The sequence below is a fragment of the Eretmochelys imbricata genome, chromosome 6, assembly GCF_965152235.1.
Source record: "Eretmochelys imbricata isolate rEreImb1 chromosome 6, rEreImb1.hap1, whole genome shotgun sequence".
Classification (NCBI taxonomy): Eukaryota; Metazoa; Chordata; order Testudines; family Cheloniidae; genus Eretmochelys; species Eretmochelys imbricata.
Genome location: NC_135577.1, coordinates 11,495,560 through 11,515,816, shown reverse-complemented (window position 1 = coordinate 11,515,816; position 20,257 = coordinate 11,495,560). Strand labels below are relative to the sequence as shown.

Genomic DNA, 20,257 nt, shown 5'->3' with positions numbered 1-20,257 from the left:
AGCACTCTCAACTCAGATGCACTGGCCAGGTAGACAGGAAAAGAACCGCGAACTTTTGAATCTCATTTCCTGTTTGGCCAGCGTGGCAAGCTGCAGGTGACCATGCAGAGCTCATCAGCACAGGTGACCATGATGGAGTCCCAGAATCGCAAAAGAGCTCCAGCATGGACTGAATGGGAGGTACGGGATCTGATCGCTGTTTGGGGAGAGGAATCCGTGCTATCAGAACTCCGTTCCAGTTTTCGAAATGCCAAAACCTTTGTCAAAATCTCCCAGGGCATGAAAGACAGAGGCCATAACAGGGACCCAAAGCAGTGCCACGTGAAACTGAAGGAGCTGAGGCAAGCCTACCAGAAAACCAGAGAGGCGAACGGCCACTCCGGGTCAGAGCCCCAAACATGCCGCTTCTATGATGAGCTGCATGCCATTTTAGGGGGTTCAGCCACCACTACCCCAGCCGTGTTGTTTGACTCCTTCAATGGAGATGGAGGCAATACGGAAGCAGGTTTTTGGGGACGAAGAAGATGATGATGATGATGAGGTTGTAGATAGCTCACAGCAAGCAAGCGGAGAAACCGGTTTTCCCGATAGCCAGGAACTGTTTCTCACCCTGGACCTGGAGCCAGTACCCCCCGAACCCACCCAAGGCTGCCTCCTGGACCCAGCAGGCGGAGAAGGGACCTCTGGTGAGTGTACCTTTTAAAATACTATACATGGTTTAAAAGCAAGCATGTGAAAGGATTACTTTGCCCTGGCATTCGCGGTTCTCCTAGATGTACTCCTAAAGCCTTTGCAAAAGGTTTCTGGGGAGGGCAGCCTTATTGCGTCCTTCATGGTAGGACACTTTACCACTCCAGGCCAGTAACACGTACTCGGGAATCATTGTAGAACAAAGCATTGCAGTGTATGTTTGCTGGCATTCAAACAACATCCGTTCTTTATCTCTCTGTGTTATCCTCAGGAGAGTGAGATATAATTCATGGTCACCTGGTTGAAATAGAGTGCTTTTCTTCAGGGGACACTCAGAGGAGCCCATTCCTGCTGGGCTGTTTGCCTGTGGCTAAACAGAAATGTTCCCCGCTGTTAGCCACAGGGAGGGGGGAAGGTTGAGGGGGTAGCCACGCGGTGGGGGGAGGCAAAATGAGACCTTGTAACGAAAGCACATGTGCTATGTATGTAATGTTAACAGCAAGGTTTACCCTGAAAGAGTGTAGCCACTGTTTTATAAAATGTGTCTTTTTAAATACCGCTGTCCCTTTTTTTTTTCTCCATCAGCTGCATGTGTTTCAATGATCACAGGATCTTCTTCTTCCCAGAGGCTAGTGAAGCTTAGAAAGAAAAAAAAAAATGCACTCGTGATGAAATGTTCTCCGAGCTCATGCTGTCCTCCCACACTGACAGAGCACAGACGAATGCGTGGAGGCAAATAATGTCAGAGTGCAGAAAAGCACAAAATGACCGGGAGGAGAGGTGGCGGGCTGAAGAGAGTAAGTGGCGGGCTGAAGAGAGGGCTGAAGCTCAAATGTGGCGGCAGCGTGATGAGAGGAGGCAGGATTCAATGCTGAGGCTGCTGGAGGACCAAACCAGTATGCTCCAGTGCATGGTTGAGCTGCAGCAAAGGCAGCTGCAGCACAGACTGCCACTACAGCCCCTGTGTAACCAACCGCCCGCCTCCCCAAGTTCCATAGCCTCCACACCCAGATGCCCAAGAACGCAGAGGGGGGGCCTCCGGCCAACCAGCCACTCCACCACAGAGGATTGCCCAAAAAAAGAAGGCTGTCATTCAATAAATTTTAAAGTTGTAAACTTTTAAAGTGCTGTGTGGCATTTTCCTTCCCTCCTCCACCACCCCTCCTGGGCTACCTTGGTAGTCATCCCCCTATTTGTGTGATGAATGAATAAAGAATGCATGAATGTGAAGCAACAATGACTTTATTGCCTCTGCAAGCGGTGATTGAAGGGAGGAGGGGCAGGTGGTTAGCTTACAGGGAAGTAGAGTGAACCAAGGGGCGGGGGGTTTCATCAAGGAGAAACAAACAGAACTTTCACACCGTAGCCTGGCCAGTCATGAAACTGGTTTTCAAAGCTTCTCTGATGCGTACCACGCCCTCCTGTGCTCTTCTAACCGCCCTGGTATCTGGCTGCGCGTAACCAGCAGCCAGGCGATTTGCCTCAACCTCCCACCCCACCATAAACGTCTCCCCCTTACTCTCACAGATATTGTGGAGCACACAGCAAGCAGTAATAACAGTGGGAATATTGGTTTCGCTGAGGTCTAAGCGAGTCAGTAAACTGCGCCAGCGTGCCTTTAAACGTCCAAATGCACATTCTACCACCATTCTGCACTTGCTCAGCTGTAGTTGAACAGCTCCTGACTACTGTCCAGGCTGCCTGTGTATGGCTTCATGAGCCATGGCATTAAGGGGTAGGCTGGGTCCCCAAGGATACATATAGGCATTTCAACATCCCCAACAGTTATTTTCTGGTCTGAGAAGAAAGTCCCTTCCTGCAGCTTTTGAAACAGACCAGAGTTCCTGAAGATGCGAGCATCATGTACCTTTCCCGGCCATCCCACGTTGATGTTGGTGAAATGTCCCTTGTGATCCACCAGAGCTTGCAGCACTATCGAAAAGTACCCCTTGCGGTTTATGTACTCGGCGGCTTGGTACTCTGGTGCTAAGATAGGGATATGGGTTCCGTCTATGGCCCCACCACAGTTAGGGAATCCCATTGCAGCAAAGCCATCCGCTATAACCTGCACATTTCCCAGGGTCACTACCCTTGATATCAGCAGATCTTTGATTGCGTGGGCTACTTGCATCACAGCAGCCCCCACAGTAGATTTGCCCACTCCAAATTGATTCCCAACTGACCGGTAGCTGTCTGGCGTTGCAAGCTTCCACAGGGCTATCGCCACTCGCTTCTCAACTGTGAGGGCTGCTCTCATCTTGGTATTCATGCGCCTCAGGGCAGGGGAAAGCAAGTCACAAAGTTCCATGAAAGTGCCCTTACGCATGCGAAAGTTTCACAGCCACTGGGAATCGTCCCAGACCTGCAACACTATGCGGTCCCTCCAGTCTGTGCTTGTTTCCCGAGCCCAGAATCGGCGTTCCACAGCATGAACCTGCCCCATTAGCACCATGATGCATGCATTGGCAGGGCCTATGCTTTCACAGAAATCTGTGTCCATGTCCTGATCACTCACGTGACCGCGCTGACGTCACCTCCTCGCCTGGTATCGCTTTGCCAGGTTCTCGTGCTGCATATACTGCTGGATAATGCGTGTGGTGTTTAATGTGCTCCTAATTGCCAAAGTGAGCTGAGCGGCCTCCATGCTTGCCTTGGTATGGCGTCCGCACAGAAAAAAGGCGCGGAACGATTGTCTGCCGTTGCTCTGACGGAGGGAGGGGGCGACTGACGACACGGCTTACAGGGTTGGCTTCAGGGAGCTAAAATTAACAAAGGGGGTGTCTTTACATCAAGGAGTATTTCAGGCAGGACTTCACGGAGGGTTCCAATAAGAAATGGTGCACCTAAGTTATTGTTCTTATTGGACAAGGAGGTTAGCCTGGCCTCTGATTGATACATGGCTAGATTTACCTCGCTGCACCTTCTCTGTGAGTGACTGCAGTGTGACCTAGAGAAATGAGTCCCCTAGACAGGGGAGGAGGCAAATGAGTACAAAACAAATCTGGTCTATTTCTTGTTTTGATCCACTCCATCTATCTTTTACATCTTTGGCTGGCAGCAGACGGTGCAGAAGGACTGCATGCCATCCACATCTCATGGCTGCTCGGCAGAAGATGGTACAGCACAACTGCTAGCCATCCTCATCTCTTGCCTGCCTGGCAGAAGATAGTACAAGACGACTGCTAGCAATCCTCATCTCTTGCCTGCCTGGCAGAAGATGGTACAGTACGACTGCTAACAATCTGTATCGCCTGCCTGCTCACCATAAGACGGTTCAATAGGACTGACTGCAGGACTAAAGAGAATGACCTGGTCAAGTCACTCCAAATTTAGTCCCTGCACCCATGTCTGCCCAGGCGCTCCCAGCCGACGTGGCCAGGAGCACCTCAGACACGACGAGGACGACTACCAGTCATACTGCACCACCTGCTGCCAGAAGGCAATGGGTTGCTGCTACTGTGTAGCAATGCCGTACCGCGTCTGCCAGCACCCAGGAGACATACGGTGACGGTTACCTGAGCGGGCTCCATGCTTGCCATGGTATGGCGTCTGCACAGGTAACTCAGGAAAAAAGGCGCGAAACGATTGTCTGCCCTTGCTTTCACAGAGGGAGGGAGGGAACGGGGGCCTGACGATACGTACCCAGAACCACCCGCGACAATGTTTTAGCCCCATCAGAGTGCTCCATCGTGACTGCTCTGGACAGCACTCTCAGATGCACGATTGTTTGCCGTTGCTCTGACGCAGGGAGGGGCGACTGAGGACATGGCTTACAGGGTTGGCTTCAGGGAGCTAAAATCAACAAAGGGGGTGGCTTTACATCAAGGAGTATTTCAGGCAGGACTTCACGGAGGGTTCCAATAAGAAATGGTGCACCTAAGTTATTGTTCTTATTGGAACAAGAAGGTTAGCCTGGCCTCTGATTGATACATGGCTAGATTTACCTCGCTGCACTTTCTCCGTGAGTGACTGCAGTGTGACCTAGAGGAATGAGTCCCCTAGACGGGGGGGGGGGGGGAAGTAAATGAATACAGAACAAATCTGGTCTATTTCTTGTTTTGATCCACTCCATCTATCTTTTACATCTTTGGCTGGCAGCAGATGGTGCAGAAGGACTGCATGCCATCCACATCTCATGGCTGCTCAGCAGAAGATGGTACAGTACGACTGCTAGCCATCCTCATCTCTTGCCTGCCCGGCAGAAGATGGTACAGTACGACTGCTAGCAATCCGTATCGCCTGCCTGCTCACCATAAGACGGTTCAATAGGACTGACTGCAGGACTAAAGAGAATGACCTGGTCAAGTCACTCCAAATTTAGTCCCTGCGCCCATGTCTGTCCAGGCGCTCCCAGCCGACGTGGCCAGGAGCACCTCGGACATGACGATGACGGCTACCAGTCATACTGTACCGTCTGCTGCCACAAGGCAAGGGGTTGCTGCTACTGTGTAGCAATGCCGTACCACGTCTGCCAGCACCCAGGAGACATAGGGTGACGGTTACCTGAGCGGGCTCCATGCTTGCCGTGGTATGGCGTCTGCACAGGTAACTCAGGAAAAAAGGCGCGAAACGATTGTCTGCCCTTGCTTTCACGGAGGGAGGGAGGGAACGGGGGCCTGACGATATGTACCCAGAACCACCCGCGACAATGTTTTAGCCCCATCAGGCATTGGGATCTCAACCCAGAATTCCAATGGGCAGCGGAGACTGCGGGAACTGTGGGATAGCTATCCACAGTGCAACGCTCCGGAAGTCAACTCTAGCCTCGGTACTGTGGAAGCACTCCGCCGAGTTAATGCACTTAATGCACTTAGAGCATTTTCTGTGGGGACACACACACTCGAATATATAAAACCGATTTCTAAAAAAAACGACTTCTATAAATTCGACCTTATTCCGTAGTGTAGACATACCCTGAGAGGAGGGTACCTGAACTGGAGCAGTGCTTGGGAGCTCTAGTCTGGCAACTCCCCAGGCTGAAGGCATTGTTGAAGGCCTACAGAGGTACTGGGGCTGCAGAGATACAGCCTGGGAATAGGTAGAGACAGCTGGTCCAACCTCCTTGCCAATGATGAGCGGCCTTTACAGACTGTAGTCTGCCCCAGTGAGAGGGGGCTAGATGATGATGACTGGCAGTAGCCACTGAGACAAGGTGGGTGTAGAGGGTTGGGGGTTCCCTTGGGAGAGGAGACCCAGAATGTGGGGACTGTTGTGGGGCAGCACCCCAAGGTAAGGGGCACCGGGGCCTGGGAGGGACATGGGACCTGAGGCAAGCGGGTCTCTGGCCAGCAGAGGGTGCTCTGAGGTTGGAAAAGAGCTAATTCCTAGATGACCAGCAGGAGGTGCTGCGCCACTGGGTCCACGGTCTGTTACATGAGGTGCTGGCATCTCATTAAATATGTCCTTTATTAATTGCTATTTACATTCTTCAAGTCAAAACACAAGTACACTTACACAATAAAACACGGTTCACAATCTTGCAGCTAGGCTCTCACTTCACTTAATTCTTATATCTCATTGACTGACAGGCAACGCTCTGCCCCTTATATAACCACAAGGGCATGGCTGACAACATTTAAGGAGGTTCAAGGAAAATGTAGTTCTCAGAAACTCTAAAAGCTTCCACAAGATTCAACAAAGGTCCAAAACATTCTAGGAGGTTGGTGAAAAATTAATCTACATACAGAATACCTGAAACATTTTACTTCAAACATTCTATTTTCCCTTTGTCACTGCAATGGGGCCTCTGGTCCATAGGGGCTTAATAGAGCCCTAGGGAGGCTGCTCAGGAGGCAGCCAATTAGAGAAGGGTTTATAGGAGTAGCCAATCAGTGCTGGGCAGGCCCATATAAGAAGAGCTGCTGTACAGAGCAGCTTCAGTCACTCCCTGGAGCCTGAAAAGAGAGGAGGACTGGCTACCTTGCAGGTGGAGGGCAGCAAGCACCCTGGACATAGCAGTGCTGCAGGCAGAGACCCAGGGAGCTAAAGGCAGCTCCTGGTGGGCTGCAGGAATCTTCAGGCTGAGGCCCCGAGGGAAGGGCAAAGAGGCTGCTGCAGGGAAGTGGCCCAGGGAGGCCTACGGAGGAGTTGGAAGGGATACAGCAAGTGGTGGCCATCTACAGGGTCCCTGGGCTGAAACCTGGAGTAGAGGGTGGGCCTGGGTCCCCCCAGCCCCAACTGCCACTGAGGAAGTGGTTGGACTGAGGGACTGCGATACTGTCCCTGGAAGGGGGGAGCACAGAGTCACTGAAGAGGTTGTTGCAGTTCTGGGAGTGGTGCGTCACAAAAGTGATGGCAGCGAGGCACCACGAGAGGAGCTAATCCCCAGGACAGCCAGCTGGAGCTACCACAGTGGTGAGTGAATGCCATCACAGTCACTAACAACAAAAACAGCATCCCAAGCCTAGCACCCCCTAAGCCTAGGCAGTCGCCTGGGTCACTTGCACCTAAATCTGGTCCTCACTGCACCTCTCACCAATGTGCAGGACACAGTGGATGGATTTGTGGCAATGGGGTTCCCAGACTGCAGTCGGGCAATAGACAGCATGCATATCCCTATTTTGGCACCAGACCACCTCACCACAGAGTATAATAACAGAATATATCAACTTTTCTGTGGTTTTGCAAGTATTGGTGGATTAACAGGGATACTTCATGGACATCGGTGTTGGCTGGTCAGGGAACGTGCATGATGTCTGCATCTTTAAGAACACAGGACTGTTCAGAAAGATGTAAGCAGGGACTTTCTTTCCCAGCTGGTGGATTACCTTTGGTGATGCTGAAATGCCAATAGTGATCCTGGGGGACCCAGCGTACCCTTGGTTCAAGAAGCTGTACACTGACAACACCAAGGAAAATTCAGCTATTGACTCAGTAGGTGCAGAATAACAGCTGAATGTGCTTTTGGCAGATTGAAAGGATGCTGGTGGTGTTTACTCACTAGATTGGATATCAATGAGAAAAATATTCCAATGGTTATAGCTGTCTATTGTGTCCTGTACACTATCTGTGAGGCAAAGGGGGAAAAGCTGCTGCCAGAATCAAGGGTGGCGGTGGAGCGGCTCTCTGATGACTTCAAACAGCGAGATACAAGGGCCATTAGAAGAATTCAACATGGAGCCATGCCAGGTGAGGGAGGCTTTGAAAGAGCCCTTTAACTGTCAGCCAAAGTAGTGTTCTGTGCTGGGCTGTCCTCTGGCCCTGGAGCAGAAGGAACTATCTAGTGCTTGCTGTACATTTATAAATATGACTTTTCCAAAACCTATGAGTTGTGTGGCGCTTGCTGTATATTTACAACAACTATGTGTTTTGAGTAGCACTGTGCATTCGGCAGTATGTGTGATGAACTAAAAAATATATAATTTTATGCTCCATAAACAGAAATGTACTGAGTGCAAAAATAGTGCAGAAAAACAATGAGCAAAAAACAGGCAATGCTATACAAACTTTAAATATAAATTAATGGAATGGGACTTTGAAATTGGAAAGGTAGCAAACATTTCTGTACACTGACTCAAATTCAACCCTTAAAGACATATGGGGAAATAATGTTTGTGTTTTTCTGTATTTACATCTATATTGGTAGTGGTCAACAATGTAATCAGCAGTCCCTGTCTATGTTGTATTCTGTTAATTCAGAGAGCAAAAGAACCATTTAAATGAACTGTAAACAATGTATTCATCTCTCTTTGAAATGTATAGCCAATCATCTGTAAATGGTGGGAAAACAGGCAATTGCCTTATGTTAATCTGTGTGAATAATTACCAGGGATTCTTAGGAAGTAGACCTACTTCAAAGTTGCCCTGATTGCCCATTGTTTCCACAGGACTGTATAGTCAAGTGGATACTAGTATAAAAGACCCTTGGGTCCTGATCCTGTCATCTCAGATCTGCTTAAGCTTCATCAGGGGAAGTTTGAGTTGTAAGACTGAGGTCCCAGTTAAGCTGGAACACCATGAATTTGATATTGGGGGGGAGGGATAGCTCAGTGGTTTGAGCATTGGCCTGCTAAACCCAGGGTTGTGAGTTCAGTCCTTGAGGGGGCCATTTAGGGATCTGGGGCAAAAATTGGGGATTGTTCCTGCTTAGAGCAGGGGGTTGGACTAGATCTCCTGAGGTCCCTTCCAACCCTGATATTCTATGATTGGATTATAACCTATGGACTAAATTCTAAAAACTCTTTGCAACTACTAAGCTCACAATCTCTACTATGAATCTGAATCTCAAATTATATTCATGTCTGGATGTATGCTGCTCTTTTAACCATACTCTTTTTTCTTTTTTAATAAATTTTAGTTTAGTTAATAAAAATTGGCTGTAGCATGTATTCAGGTAAGATCTGGAATATTCATTAACATGGCAGGTGATGTGTCCGATCCTTTGGGATTGGTAGAACCTTTTTTTCTTTTTATGGTGAATAAGATTTTCATTAATCCTCATCATATCTGACTTGGGTAACTAAGTGGAGGCCTGAGGCTGGGTTACTTTAAGGGAACTGTGTTGTTTGGACTTCTGGGTAACCAGTGAGGTATTACAGAAGCTGTTTTGTGCTGGTTTGGTAAATCTAAGTATTGGAATATCCATCAACTTTGGGAGTTGTCTGCCCCATTATTTGCAGTTCACCTTAATTGAGTGACCTCAGCTGGCTCCCCCAGAATTCCAGTCACACTAGCTCTCCTAAGTGCTACACTAATACAAATAAATACAAATCGATAACAACAATGCATGCTTGGTCATAATAGGAACCATTAGACTCTATAGTGATACTAAGTGATTTAAGGGTTGTGGTGAATAATCAGCAGAACATGAGCTCCCAGCGTGGTGCTGTGGCCAAAAGAGCTAATGTGATCCTGGGATGCGTAAACTGGGGAATCTTAAGTAGAAATAGAGAGATTATTTTACCTCTGTATTTGGCACTGGTGCATCCACTGCTTGATTACTGTGACTCGTTCTGGTGTTCACAGTTCAAGAAGGATGCTGATCAATTGGAGATGGCTCAGAGAAGAGCCACGAGAATGATCAAAGGCTTAGAAAACATGCCTTGTAGTGACAGACTCTAGGAGCTCAATCTATTTATCTGAATATAGAGAATGTTAAGGGGTGACTTGATTACTGTCTGTAAGTACCTACATGGGGATCAAATAATGGCTCTTCATATTATACCTCTCTCTGCTAGATTGATCTAGTGATGGAAACTGAAGCTAGATACATTGAGTGGAAATAAGATGTCAATTTTTAGTGGTGAGAGTAATTAACCACTGGAACAATTTACCAAGAGTGGAGGTGGATTCTCCATCACTGGAAAGTTTTAAATCAAGATTGGATGTTTTTCTAAAAGATCTACTCTAGGAATGGTTTTGGGAAAGTTGTATAACACAGGCCAGAGCAGATGATCAGTGGTTCCTCTCTGGACACTACAAAATTATGTCAACCTAGCTTATGATGGCATACAGCCACTGGAGTTAAATCATTTGTGTATGTGCACATGTGGCTCCTTGTGTCAGTGGTGCACATACACAGTAACAGTCAACATACGCTGATACTGTATTAATCTAATTACATCAACCGTGACTCAATACCACTCGGGGAGGTGCGGTGGTGTTACTAAATCGGCATACAGAGGCACTTACATTGGCAGGAACTAAATTTAAGTGAAGACACTCCCTCAGCTAGGTTGATGCAAGGCAGATTACGTCAACCCAACCATATAGTGTAGACCAGGCCTCAGAATCTATGAATCTATAATGAGTTCTGGAAACACCCGTGATCTGGAGATGGGCTAAATGTTGATCTTGCAAAATGGGTCCTGGTCCTGGGAGATTGAGCAGAGGCCCTGAAGGAGACAAAAGGGAGGCAGGCAGCTGAGTGCAGGTCTTTGGCAAGAGAGGGTCATACAGAAGGCACCTAAGCCCAGATCCTCAATGGTGCTTAGGCACTTAACTCCCATTGGAGTTGGGCCCTAAAGATTATTGCATGACTAAGGTCTTGTCCACACTAGAAAGCTTTACTGGCAAAAGTTGGGCTGGTTTACAGCTACTAACACAGCTGTTTGGGCAGAGGGCATTCACATTTGGATGCCTTCGTTAGGGCAGTGCATCCTGGCAGCATCTGGCTCTTATGGTAAAAGACATGGCACTGGGGGAGACATCCCAATGCTCCCATCTGGTGCACTGCCTTGTGGGAAATTTTTGCAGCATATAGTGGAATACCAGCACTCTGCTCCGTGGATTGTGGTAGTTTGCCTTCTGTTCCATCCCATGACCTACTGTTTCTCATGCCACTTTTCCCTCTCACCACCAATAGCACGGAGGCCACCCAGGCAGGCAGGCAAAATTTTCTTCTCTTGCTTATTTATCTATGGTAGGTGATGAGACCTTTACATCTAGCTCTGTTCTGCAAATCCATTCTCCTGTTTGGCTACTGTCTCCCTTCCCACTTCCAGCTGATCTTGTTTGCTGAGACTAGCCAAGTTAAAAGACTGTTCCTCTAAAGAGGCAGTGGAGGGGGGGGGTGTCTGAGTAACTCCCTCAGCAGTTTGGATCAGAAGAACGTGGCCCCTTTGGAGATAAGTAGTCTGTGGAGCTGCAGTCACAAGAACTTTTATGAACCAAAGAAGAGATGCAGGCTTGCTATTACCAACCTTCAGTGATCAAAGCCAGACCTCCTTAAGAGCTCAGAAATCATGAGATTTAAAAAATAGGTAAGCAGAGTCTGAATGAGCTCTCCCCTGGCATCTAGTGGTGAGCTGTGGAAAAGGACTTCAGGAGTTGATCTCGTTTGCATGGGCACACCCACCCTGCCTAGGTGTTCAGCATGATGGGATTGCTTGCCCAAATGGTCACTTTTGGCTGGTGTGGGATCCCCAGTCTCCTTGTTATTGTGGCAGGAGTAATAAAGGGTTGTTATCTTTGTGTGAACCAAGGGCCACAGACTTGTACTTGGCATTTCCTGATTGAAGGATGCACCCTCAACTAAATAGCACTCACTAGGCAGGGGACATGGGTTCCAAAGCCTAGTGAGTGGAGAGAGGGGCAGGGGGAATGGGTATTTGGGCTGGGTAGTAGCCAAGGTGCCTCAGACAGTACTTGAGCCCTCCCCTCTTCACTGTATAATAACAGAACTAATTTAGACTCAAGTGACAGTCTTGTTGCATGCTTCAATGCTGAAATCACTGACACCTGGGTTCAAGTACTAACTCTGCTCTAGGACAGTGTGTACCAGCAGCAAGGCTTCCCCACTAACAACTGGAATCACAGAGGTGTGTTAAGTGGGGGGGCCCTGAAGACATCTTGGTGTGGTGAGTGGCCAGCAGCAGGGCTGGTGGAGCGGTGCAGCCAGTAGGGGGGCTGGCAGAGATTGCCAGGGCAGAGTCCTGCAGAGAGGGGTGGTGAATGAATGCCTGAGCAGCACAGTGAGTAAGGTGCCTCCTTGTTCCCCCTTCCCCAAGGGTGGGAGGTAGACTCTGCAGATGTACCTCTGAACTCTGGGTCTGTGCTGACCAAGGACAGCAACTACGAGTGGGGTGCAGAGAAGGGATGGGCATGTTAAAGGGACTTTTGGGTTGCTGGACTTAAGAACCTGAGGGGGAAAGGACACTGCACAACTTACTTGCTGGTGGGTCTTTTGATCATGGTTTATGTTTATAACCCCTGTTTGCAGTGTTTCCCTAAATTAATGCTGCATTATTTCCCTCCTTTTAATAAAAATTTTTTTGCTACACTCAGACTCTGTGCTTGTGAGAGGGGAAATATTGCCTCTTAGAGGGTGCCTGGGGGTGGTGTGTAATTGTCCCAGGTCACTGGGTGGAGGCTCGAGCCGGTTTTGTGTTGTATTGTTGAAAAGTAACCACTAGATACTGAACCCAACTCTGACTGGCAGAAGGGTTACAAATAGATTTGTTTTTTAGTCTGTCTTTTTAACTCCCCTCTACTCCTCTGCCAACGTGTGTGTGATAATTGCAGGTGGAAAAGTCAACCTTTAATACACACCTTTCCCTGGCTGCTTTGACGGCAACTCCACTAACCCTTTCCTGACCCCACTGTGAAGGGAGGTGCCATCCATTTCCTGTTACAGTCTTGACCCAGCGCACCTCCTACTGTCCTGGTGCTTCCTCGATTCCCCACTGCTCTCCAGCCCCAGGGAATCTCCTTTACCTGGGAGTCAGCAGGCCCACTTCCCTGATTTTTTTCCCCCCTCCTGTGCCTTGCACTGCCCCAGGACCCGCTCTCCACTCTAGGCCCATCCATGCAGATAGGGCTCAGTGTCTGTGCTGCAGTCTCAGCCCTGAGGCTCTTGCACAGTGCTCTGCCCAAATGCCCAGCTGTGAAAACCATGGGATTGGAGGAGGTTCTTGTGTCATTACAACAGCGTGTCCTGCAGGCACAAAAATCATGTCCCCCACGGTCAGCTTGCAAGAGTTGGCAACGCTGCAAACACAGCCTTCCCTGGCTAGTTGGAGCTAGCATTGCTGACCGGGCTGTTAAAAGTCTGGTTGGCTGTGCAATGGGGCTGGCAGGCTCCCTGCCTGGCTCAGAGCAGCTCCTGGGAAGCAGCTAGCATGTCCCTCTGGCTCCTAGGCGCTGTGTGCTGCCCCCCCGCTCCAAGCACTGGCTCCGCAGCTCCCATTGGCTGGGAACCACAGCCAATAGGAGCTGCAAGCAGGAGCAGTGTGCAGACCCGACCACTTCCTGGGAGTCACCACTTCCTGGGAGCTGCCTGAAGTAAGCACTGCCTGTAGCCTGCACCCCCCTCACCCATCCCAATCCCTTGCCCCAGTCCAGAGCCCCATCCTGCACTCTGAATGACTCATTTCTGACCCCACCCTGGAGCCTACACCCCCAGCTGGAGCCCTTAGCCTCTCCTACACCCCTGCCCCAGCCCAATGAAAATGAGCAAGCTCAGCCACGCACCACAGTTCCTGCCCCACATAGGGTGAATCTCCCTGTGGCCAGGGAGGACAGGGAACTGGGGTCTCACCATGACACCCCCTGCTGGTGCTGGGCTGGGCAGACAAGAGTAAGGGGGAATGTGCAGGTGGGGAAAGCTTTGTTAGATGGCCAATATTTTGGTTCAGACATGCCTCATGGGAGTTGTAGTCCAAGAAGGAAGCCCAGCCTACATCTCCCATGGTGCACCTCATGGTAAAGGAGGTGGCACAACATGGCAGCCACAGTGCACCATGGGAAATGTAGTCCAGCTAGAGAACCCTGTCTGTACAGAACAGGGACATGAGGCATCCGACCTAAAACTCCCCAGACGCATCACGGTTGCATTTCAGAAATGAAATATTTTGGGGCTTAGGGGCTCAGATTTGCCATGAAAAATCTACATTTCCTGCAGACATTTTTCACAAAAAATCATTTATTAAAAACCCCAATTTTCTACCAAAGAACAGTTATGATGGGAAATTTCCACCCTGGCCTAGCTCTATTATTTAAACCTTGGTTTGCTATGGAACTAAGTGGGGCGGGGTGGGGAGTCAAATATTTGGCTTTCAGCACCAAAATCTTGGGCTTTGTCCCTTTGTATTCTTAATGTGCCAGTATAATAATGCCTGCATCTGAAGAAGTGGGTTTTTTAACTCACAAAATCTTATGCCCAAATAAATCTGTTAGTCTTTAAGGTGCCACCAGACTCCTCGTTGTTTTGGAGATAAAGAGTTACTCTGCTATCAGTAACTGTGTCCAGCAGTTATATACTCTATTGAATCAGCATCATGATCACATTCACAAGACCAGTTCGGGTTGCCAACCCTCCAGGATTGTCTTGGAGTCACCAGGAATTAAAAATTAATCATTAATTAAAGATGTCATGTGATGAAACCTCCAGGAATACATCCATCCAAAACTGGCAACCCTATAAGGCCAGTGTATTCCTTGTGCTCCTCTAATGGCTGTTCCATTCAAAGAGTGCTTCATCTCCAAAAGCAGCTAATGTTGCTATGTGGCCACAATGCAAACAGCAACCCCTTCGTTTAGAAAGCACCAGCGCTTCGAAGCTAGGAAACCATCAAGCACCCGTTAAATCCTACAGTCGCTTTCTGAGAGACAAAATTCTTACTAAGTGCAACAAAATGCATATTTCATCATGACAGCCTTCAGTCTGACCCGCGTAGTGCTGACAATTGCTATGCAGCATTGTTATTTATTACTTGTACTAACGTAGCAGCTAGGAGCCCTGCCAGTCATGGGCCAGGACCCTGTTGCACAAACACATAATTATCTCAGTATCTAAATCATAGAATATCAGGGTTGGAAGAGACCTCAGGAGGTCATCTAGTCCAACCCCCCTGCTCAAAGGAGGACCAACACCAACTAAATCATCCCAGCCAAGGCTTTGTGAAGTTGGGCCTTAAAAATCTCTCAGGATGGCGATTCCACCACCTCCTGAGGTAACCCATTCCAGTGCTTCACCACCCTCCTAGTGAAATAGTTTTTCCTAATATCCAACCTACACTTCCCCCACTGCAACTTGAGACCATTGCTTCTTGATCTGTCATCTGCCACCACTGAGAACAGCCGAGCTCCATCCTCTTTGGAACCTCCCTTCAGGTAGTTGAAGGCTGCTATCAAATCCCCCCTCACTCTTCTCTTCTGCAGACTAAATAAGCCCAATTCCCTCAGCCTCTCCTCATAAGTCATGTGCCCCAGCCCCTTAAACATTTTTGTTGCCCTCCGGTGGACTCTCTCCAATTTGTCCACATCCCTTCTGTAGTTTGGGGGGGGGGGGGAGGGCAAAACTGGATGCAAAACTCCAGATGTGGCCTCACCAGCACCAAATAGAGGGGAATAATCACTTCCCTCGATCTGCTGGCAATGCTTCTACTAATGCAGCCCAATATGCCGTTAGCCTTCTTGGCAACAAGGGTACACTGCTGACTCATATTCAGCTTCTCATCCACTGTAATCCCCAGGTCCTTTTCTGAAGAACTGCTGCTTAGCCAGTTGGTCCCCATCCTGTAGCAGTGCATGGGATTCTTCCATCCTAAGTGCAGGACTCTGCACTTGTCCTTGTTGAACCTCATCAGACTTCTTTGGCCAAATCCTCCAATTTGTGTAGGTCACTTTGGACCCTATCCCTATCCTCCAGCATATCTACTGCTCCCCCCAAGCTTAGTTTCATCTGCAAACTTGCTGAGGGTGCAATCCATCCCATCATCCAAATCATTAATGAAGACGTTGAACAAAACTGGCCCTAGGACCGACCCCTAGGGCACTCCATTTGATACTGGCTGCCAACTAGACATCGAGCCATTGATCACTACCTGTTGAGCCTGACAATCAAGCTAGCTTTCTATCCACCTTATAGTACATTCATCCAATCCATACTTCTTTAACTGGCAAGAATACTGTGGGAGACCATATCAAAAGCTTTGCTAAAGTCAAGATATATCATGTCCACCGCTCTCTCCATATCCACAGAGCCAGTTATCTCATCATAGAAGGCAATCAAGTTGGGCAGGCATGACTTGCCCCCTTGGTGAATCCATATTGACTGTTTCTGATCACCTTCCTCTCTTCCAAGTGCTTCAAAATGGATTCCTTGAGGACCTGCTCCATGATTTTTTCAAGGACTGAGGTGAAGCTGACCTGTAGTTCCCCGGATTCTTCTTCTTCCCTTTTTAAAAGATGGTCATTATATTTGCCTTTTTCCAACTGTTCAGGACCTCCCCTGATCACCATGAGTTTTCATAGATAATGGCCAATGGCTCTGCAAATGATATTGCTCAATGTGTTCAATGAGGATAGATGATCAGTCATTAGCCTTATCGATTGTTCGTACAATACGCTCATTTGCTGTGTCCCAAGAATCATGTTGTACATATAGTTTTATAAGAAGATCTGATTTCTATCAATTTATGGTAAAAATATTGTACATAAGTTGGTGCACATCTGAGAATGGTCAATCAGTATAATTAATGTGTCCCTCTGTTATAACTGATTCATTCATTAATTTAGAGAAGTCCCTATGACCTGTGTTATGCAGGTCAGACTATATGATCACAAGGTTTCCTTCTGGCTTTAGTATCTATCATTCACCTATATTTCATTTCCAGGTGACCTATAATTTATATTTTGAGGTTATTAATGAAACTAACATATATTTAGGCTTAGACAGATTAAGTTTTTATCAGTGAATGTCTATTTCACCATGCACACAAAAACCAACTAAAACTATTTCCATCAATAATCATGAAAATTCATAGATAGGCCATGTAAGAAAAATGTTGCTTTTAAGACCTGATTAGAGTTTGATTTAAGGATATTTAGTGTATATATTTTAACATGTAACATTGACAATTTTTGTTTTCATGGAATCATAGAAATGTGGGGCTGGAAGGGACCTCAAGAGGTCATCAAGTCCAGCCCCCAGTGCTGAGGCAGGACCAAGTGTACCTAGACCATCCCTGACAGGTGTTTGTCCAACCTGTTCTTGAATACCTCTGATGATGGGGATTCTACAACCTCACTTGGAAGCCTAGTCCAGAGCTGAATTACCTAGTTAGAAAGACAAGGTGGGTGAGGTAATATATTTGATTGGACCAACTCCTGTTCATGAAAGAGAGAAATTTTCGAGCTACTCAGAGGGTCACAGCTAAATACAAGGTGAGACCAATTGTTTAGCATAAGTAGTTACCACATATTGTAAGAGATCATTCAAGGTGACGTGGCCTGTTAACACCCCTCCAGTCATAGGACAAAAAGCAGGGGTGGTGGGGAGGGCTAGTGGATTACAGACTGTTGGACTAAACCATAAATCCAGAGTCTTTATTAAATGCATTATTTTTAGCATCTAGCAAAGTTGTGAATTTAAGCTCCTGGGACCAGCCCAGCTACAACAACACTGCAAACAACATGTAGTCAAAAACTTTTCCCTACTATCTAACCTAAATCTCCCTTGTATATAAAACTTTAACATGTTTGAATTATTGTCTGACCCCCTGATTATTTCCTACCACTATAAAAATGTAAATAGATACAAATAATAAAAAAATGCTTAAAACCCCTAATTTTATACAACTGTGAAAATTTAAATAAATAAAAATAGAAAAAATGCTTAAAATCAACATCAATTATCCATCAAAATTACAAAAAAAAATACAAACTGAAGGCTGGCCAAGCCTATGTATATTTAATAATACCTTAATTAGACATTAAGGTTGTACTGAAAAATGCATTGCTTCATGCTTAGAGAGACTGCTGATGTGGAGTGCGTGCGTAGCATCAGAGTGAGGTGTGGCTTTAACCATTAATTGCCTTGCTTTTAAATATTTGCAAATGAAAAGAGAAGGAAGTAGATTGGCAACACTTAGCAAGGATCATAACTGGTTTTTGAAACCAAGTGTTTTGTTTTGGGCATTTCCCAGGTATGTGCATGGGTGGGGTTTTTTTAAAAAAAAAAAAACATCTTTTCCTGTTTCCTTTTGGATTGGTAAATAAGACACATTTAAAAAAAAAAATGAAATGAATAGAAAGGGTGAGTCACTAGATCATTAAAGCAAAGAAGTGAGCAGTGCTGGCATTTCTAATAACAAGCCCTGCTGCATTTTGTGTGTCTGACATGCTATTCACTGTTGTATTACTATAGCACCTAGTATCAGGGGGTAGCCGTGTTAGTCTGTATCCACAAAACCAACAAGGAGTGTGGTGGGACCTTAAAGACTAACAGATTTATTTTTGGGCATAAGCTTTCATGGGTAAAAAGCCACTTCTTCAGATGCATGGAATGAAAATTACAGATGCAGGCATTATATAATGACACATGAAGAGAAGGGAGTTACCTCACAAGTGGAGAACCAGTGTTGAAAGGGCCAATTCGATCAGGGTGGATGTAGTCCACTCCCAATAATAGATGAGGTGGTGTCAATTCCAGGAGAGGCAAAGCTGTTTTTGTAATGAGCCAGCCACTCCCAGTCCCTATTCAAGCCCAAATTAATGGTGTTAAATTTGCAAATGAATTTTAGTTCTGTTGTTTCTCTTTGAAGTCTGTTTCTGAAGTTTTTTTGTTCAAGTATAGCTACTTTTAAATCTACACACCACAGAAACACTAACTCAGGAACCAATCCCTGTAGTAAACCTCGTTGCCTACTCTGTCCCCATATCTACTCGAGCGACACCATCAGAGGACCCAACTATATCAGCCACACCATCAGAGGCTCATTCACCTGCACATCTACTAATGTTATGTATGCTATCATGTGCCAGCAATTCCCCTCTGCCATGTACATTAGCCAAACCAGACAGCCCCTATGTAAAAGAATAAATGGACACAAATCGGACATCAGGAACGGTAACATACAAAAGCCAGTAGGAGAACACTTCAATCTCCCTGGACATTCTATAACAGATTTCCCCGGTGGGAAGAGAAGGGAGGAGTCCAGAGCCAACTGCAAAGTGAATTAACTCTTTATTCACAGACGGAGTGAGGCTGGCACAGAGCGAAATGGTATGGTGTCCATGTGTGTAGAGCTGGGAAAGGGAGGAGGGGTTCACCCCCTCTCTCCTCAGGCACAGTAACGGGGTTGGCACCCTTTGACCCAACTGACCAAAGCAGTGCTCAATGGCACAAAAGCAAAGGGCTAGTGGGGAGGGACAACACAGGGCATCATGACCCCCATCCTCCCCCAGTAATACCTGCTCAACTACAGGGCAGGAGCCTCAGGGCAGCATGGGGCTGTGCAGCATGAGTGGCGGACAGAGCAATCCCCACAGGGGAATGTTCCATCCTTCCTCCAGATCTGCGGGGGGATGGGAGCGATGCATATTTGGGGGAGGGGCTGTCCTCACCATAGAGTCCCTCTCTTCCATTGGCCACACCCCCAGCAGCACTCAGGCCCTGCCCCCCAAGGGTGATCTGCACTGAGGTCCCCGGTATCAAATGCCCTGCCCCCAAACAGCACAGGGCAGCTGCTAGGCCCCAATACCATCCATGGCAGTACCCTGGGATATGGGGGCAGAGCCACAGCCAGAGGCGGGGCTAAGGGGGTGGAGCCTCACCCCGAGCCAGGCTCTAGGTCCACGTTGGCTTGCCGCACCATCTTTCTGGGTCGTGATGGGGGGAGAGCACCTCCTCCAGGCTGGGGCTCCTGTGATGGGGGCAGGGGCCTAGCAGGATCCTCTCTTGTGGGTCTTTCCCGGCCAGCAGCCTCCAGCCGCTCCTCGAACTCTCTGGTGCGGCTGAGTACCAGGGCAGCATCCATGAGCTGGGCCACGGAGTAGCGGTGCTCCATGACACGAGCCCGGTGTGGGGCTGTGGCTCTGGGGCTGGGGCCCTCCACGTGCTTCAAGGCTTTGTGCACCTTGCCCGGCACCGGGTGGTAGGAGATCTGCTTGCACGCCTGGGCATGGCTCCGAGGGACCTGCCGGCTGCGCTGTCGGCTCCGTCGCTTGCCTGTCTTGTCTGTTGGGGCCTGCGGTGGGTGCTGCTTGGCCTTGGAACCTGGCGCTGATGCCCCCGGCTCCTCCTGGTCCTGTGGTGGTGATGGTGGGGCTGCAGGTTCCGGGTGGGGGCACTCCACAGGGGACTCATGCCCTGAGGCAGCAAACACCTGCAGGAAAGAGGAGAGGT

At 48.0% G+C, this 20,257-nt stretch overlaps 1 protein-coding gene across 2 annotated transcripts in view; it reads right to left on the bottom strand.

Annotated features, from left to right (window-relative positions):
• Positions 1–19,079: 19,079 nt before the first annotated feature.
• Positions 19,080–20,257, bottom strand: part of SSH3 (slingshot protein phosphatase 3) — a 35,436-nt gene continuing 34,258 nt past the window's right edge. For both annotated transcript variants that reach the window (XM_077820820.1, XM_077820819.1), the window contains exon 14: positions 19,080–20,237. In XM_077820820.1, the coding sequence (XP_077676946.1) occupies positions 19,683–20,237 (555 nt within the window). In that variant the 3' untranslated portion in view covers positions 19,080–19,682. The remainder of the gene's footprint in view (positions 20,238–20,257) is intronic.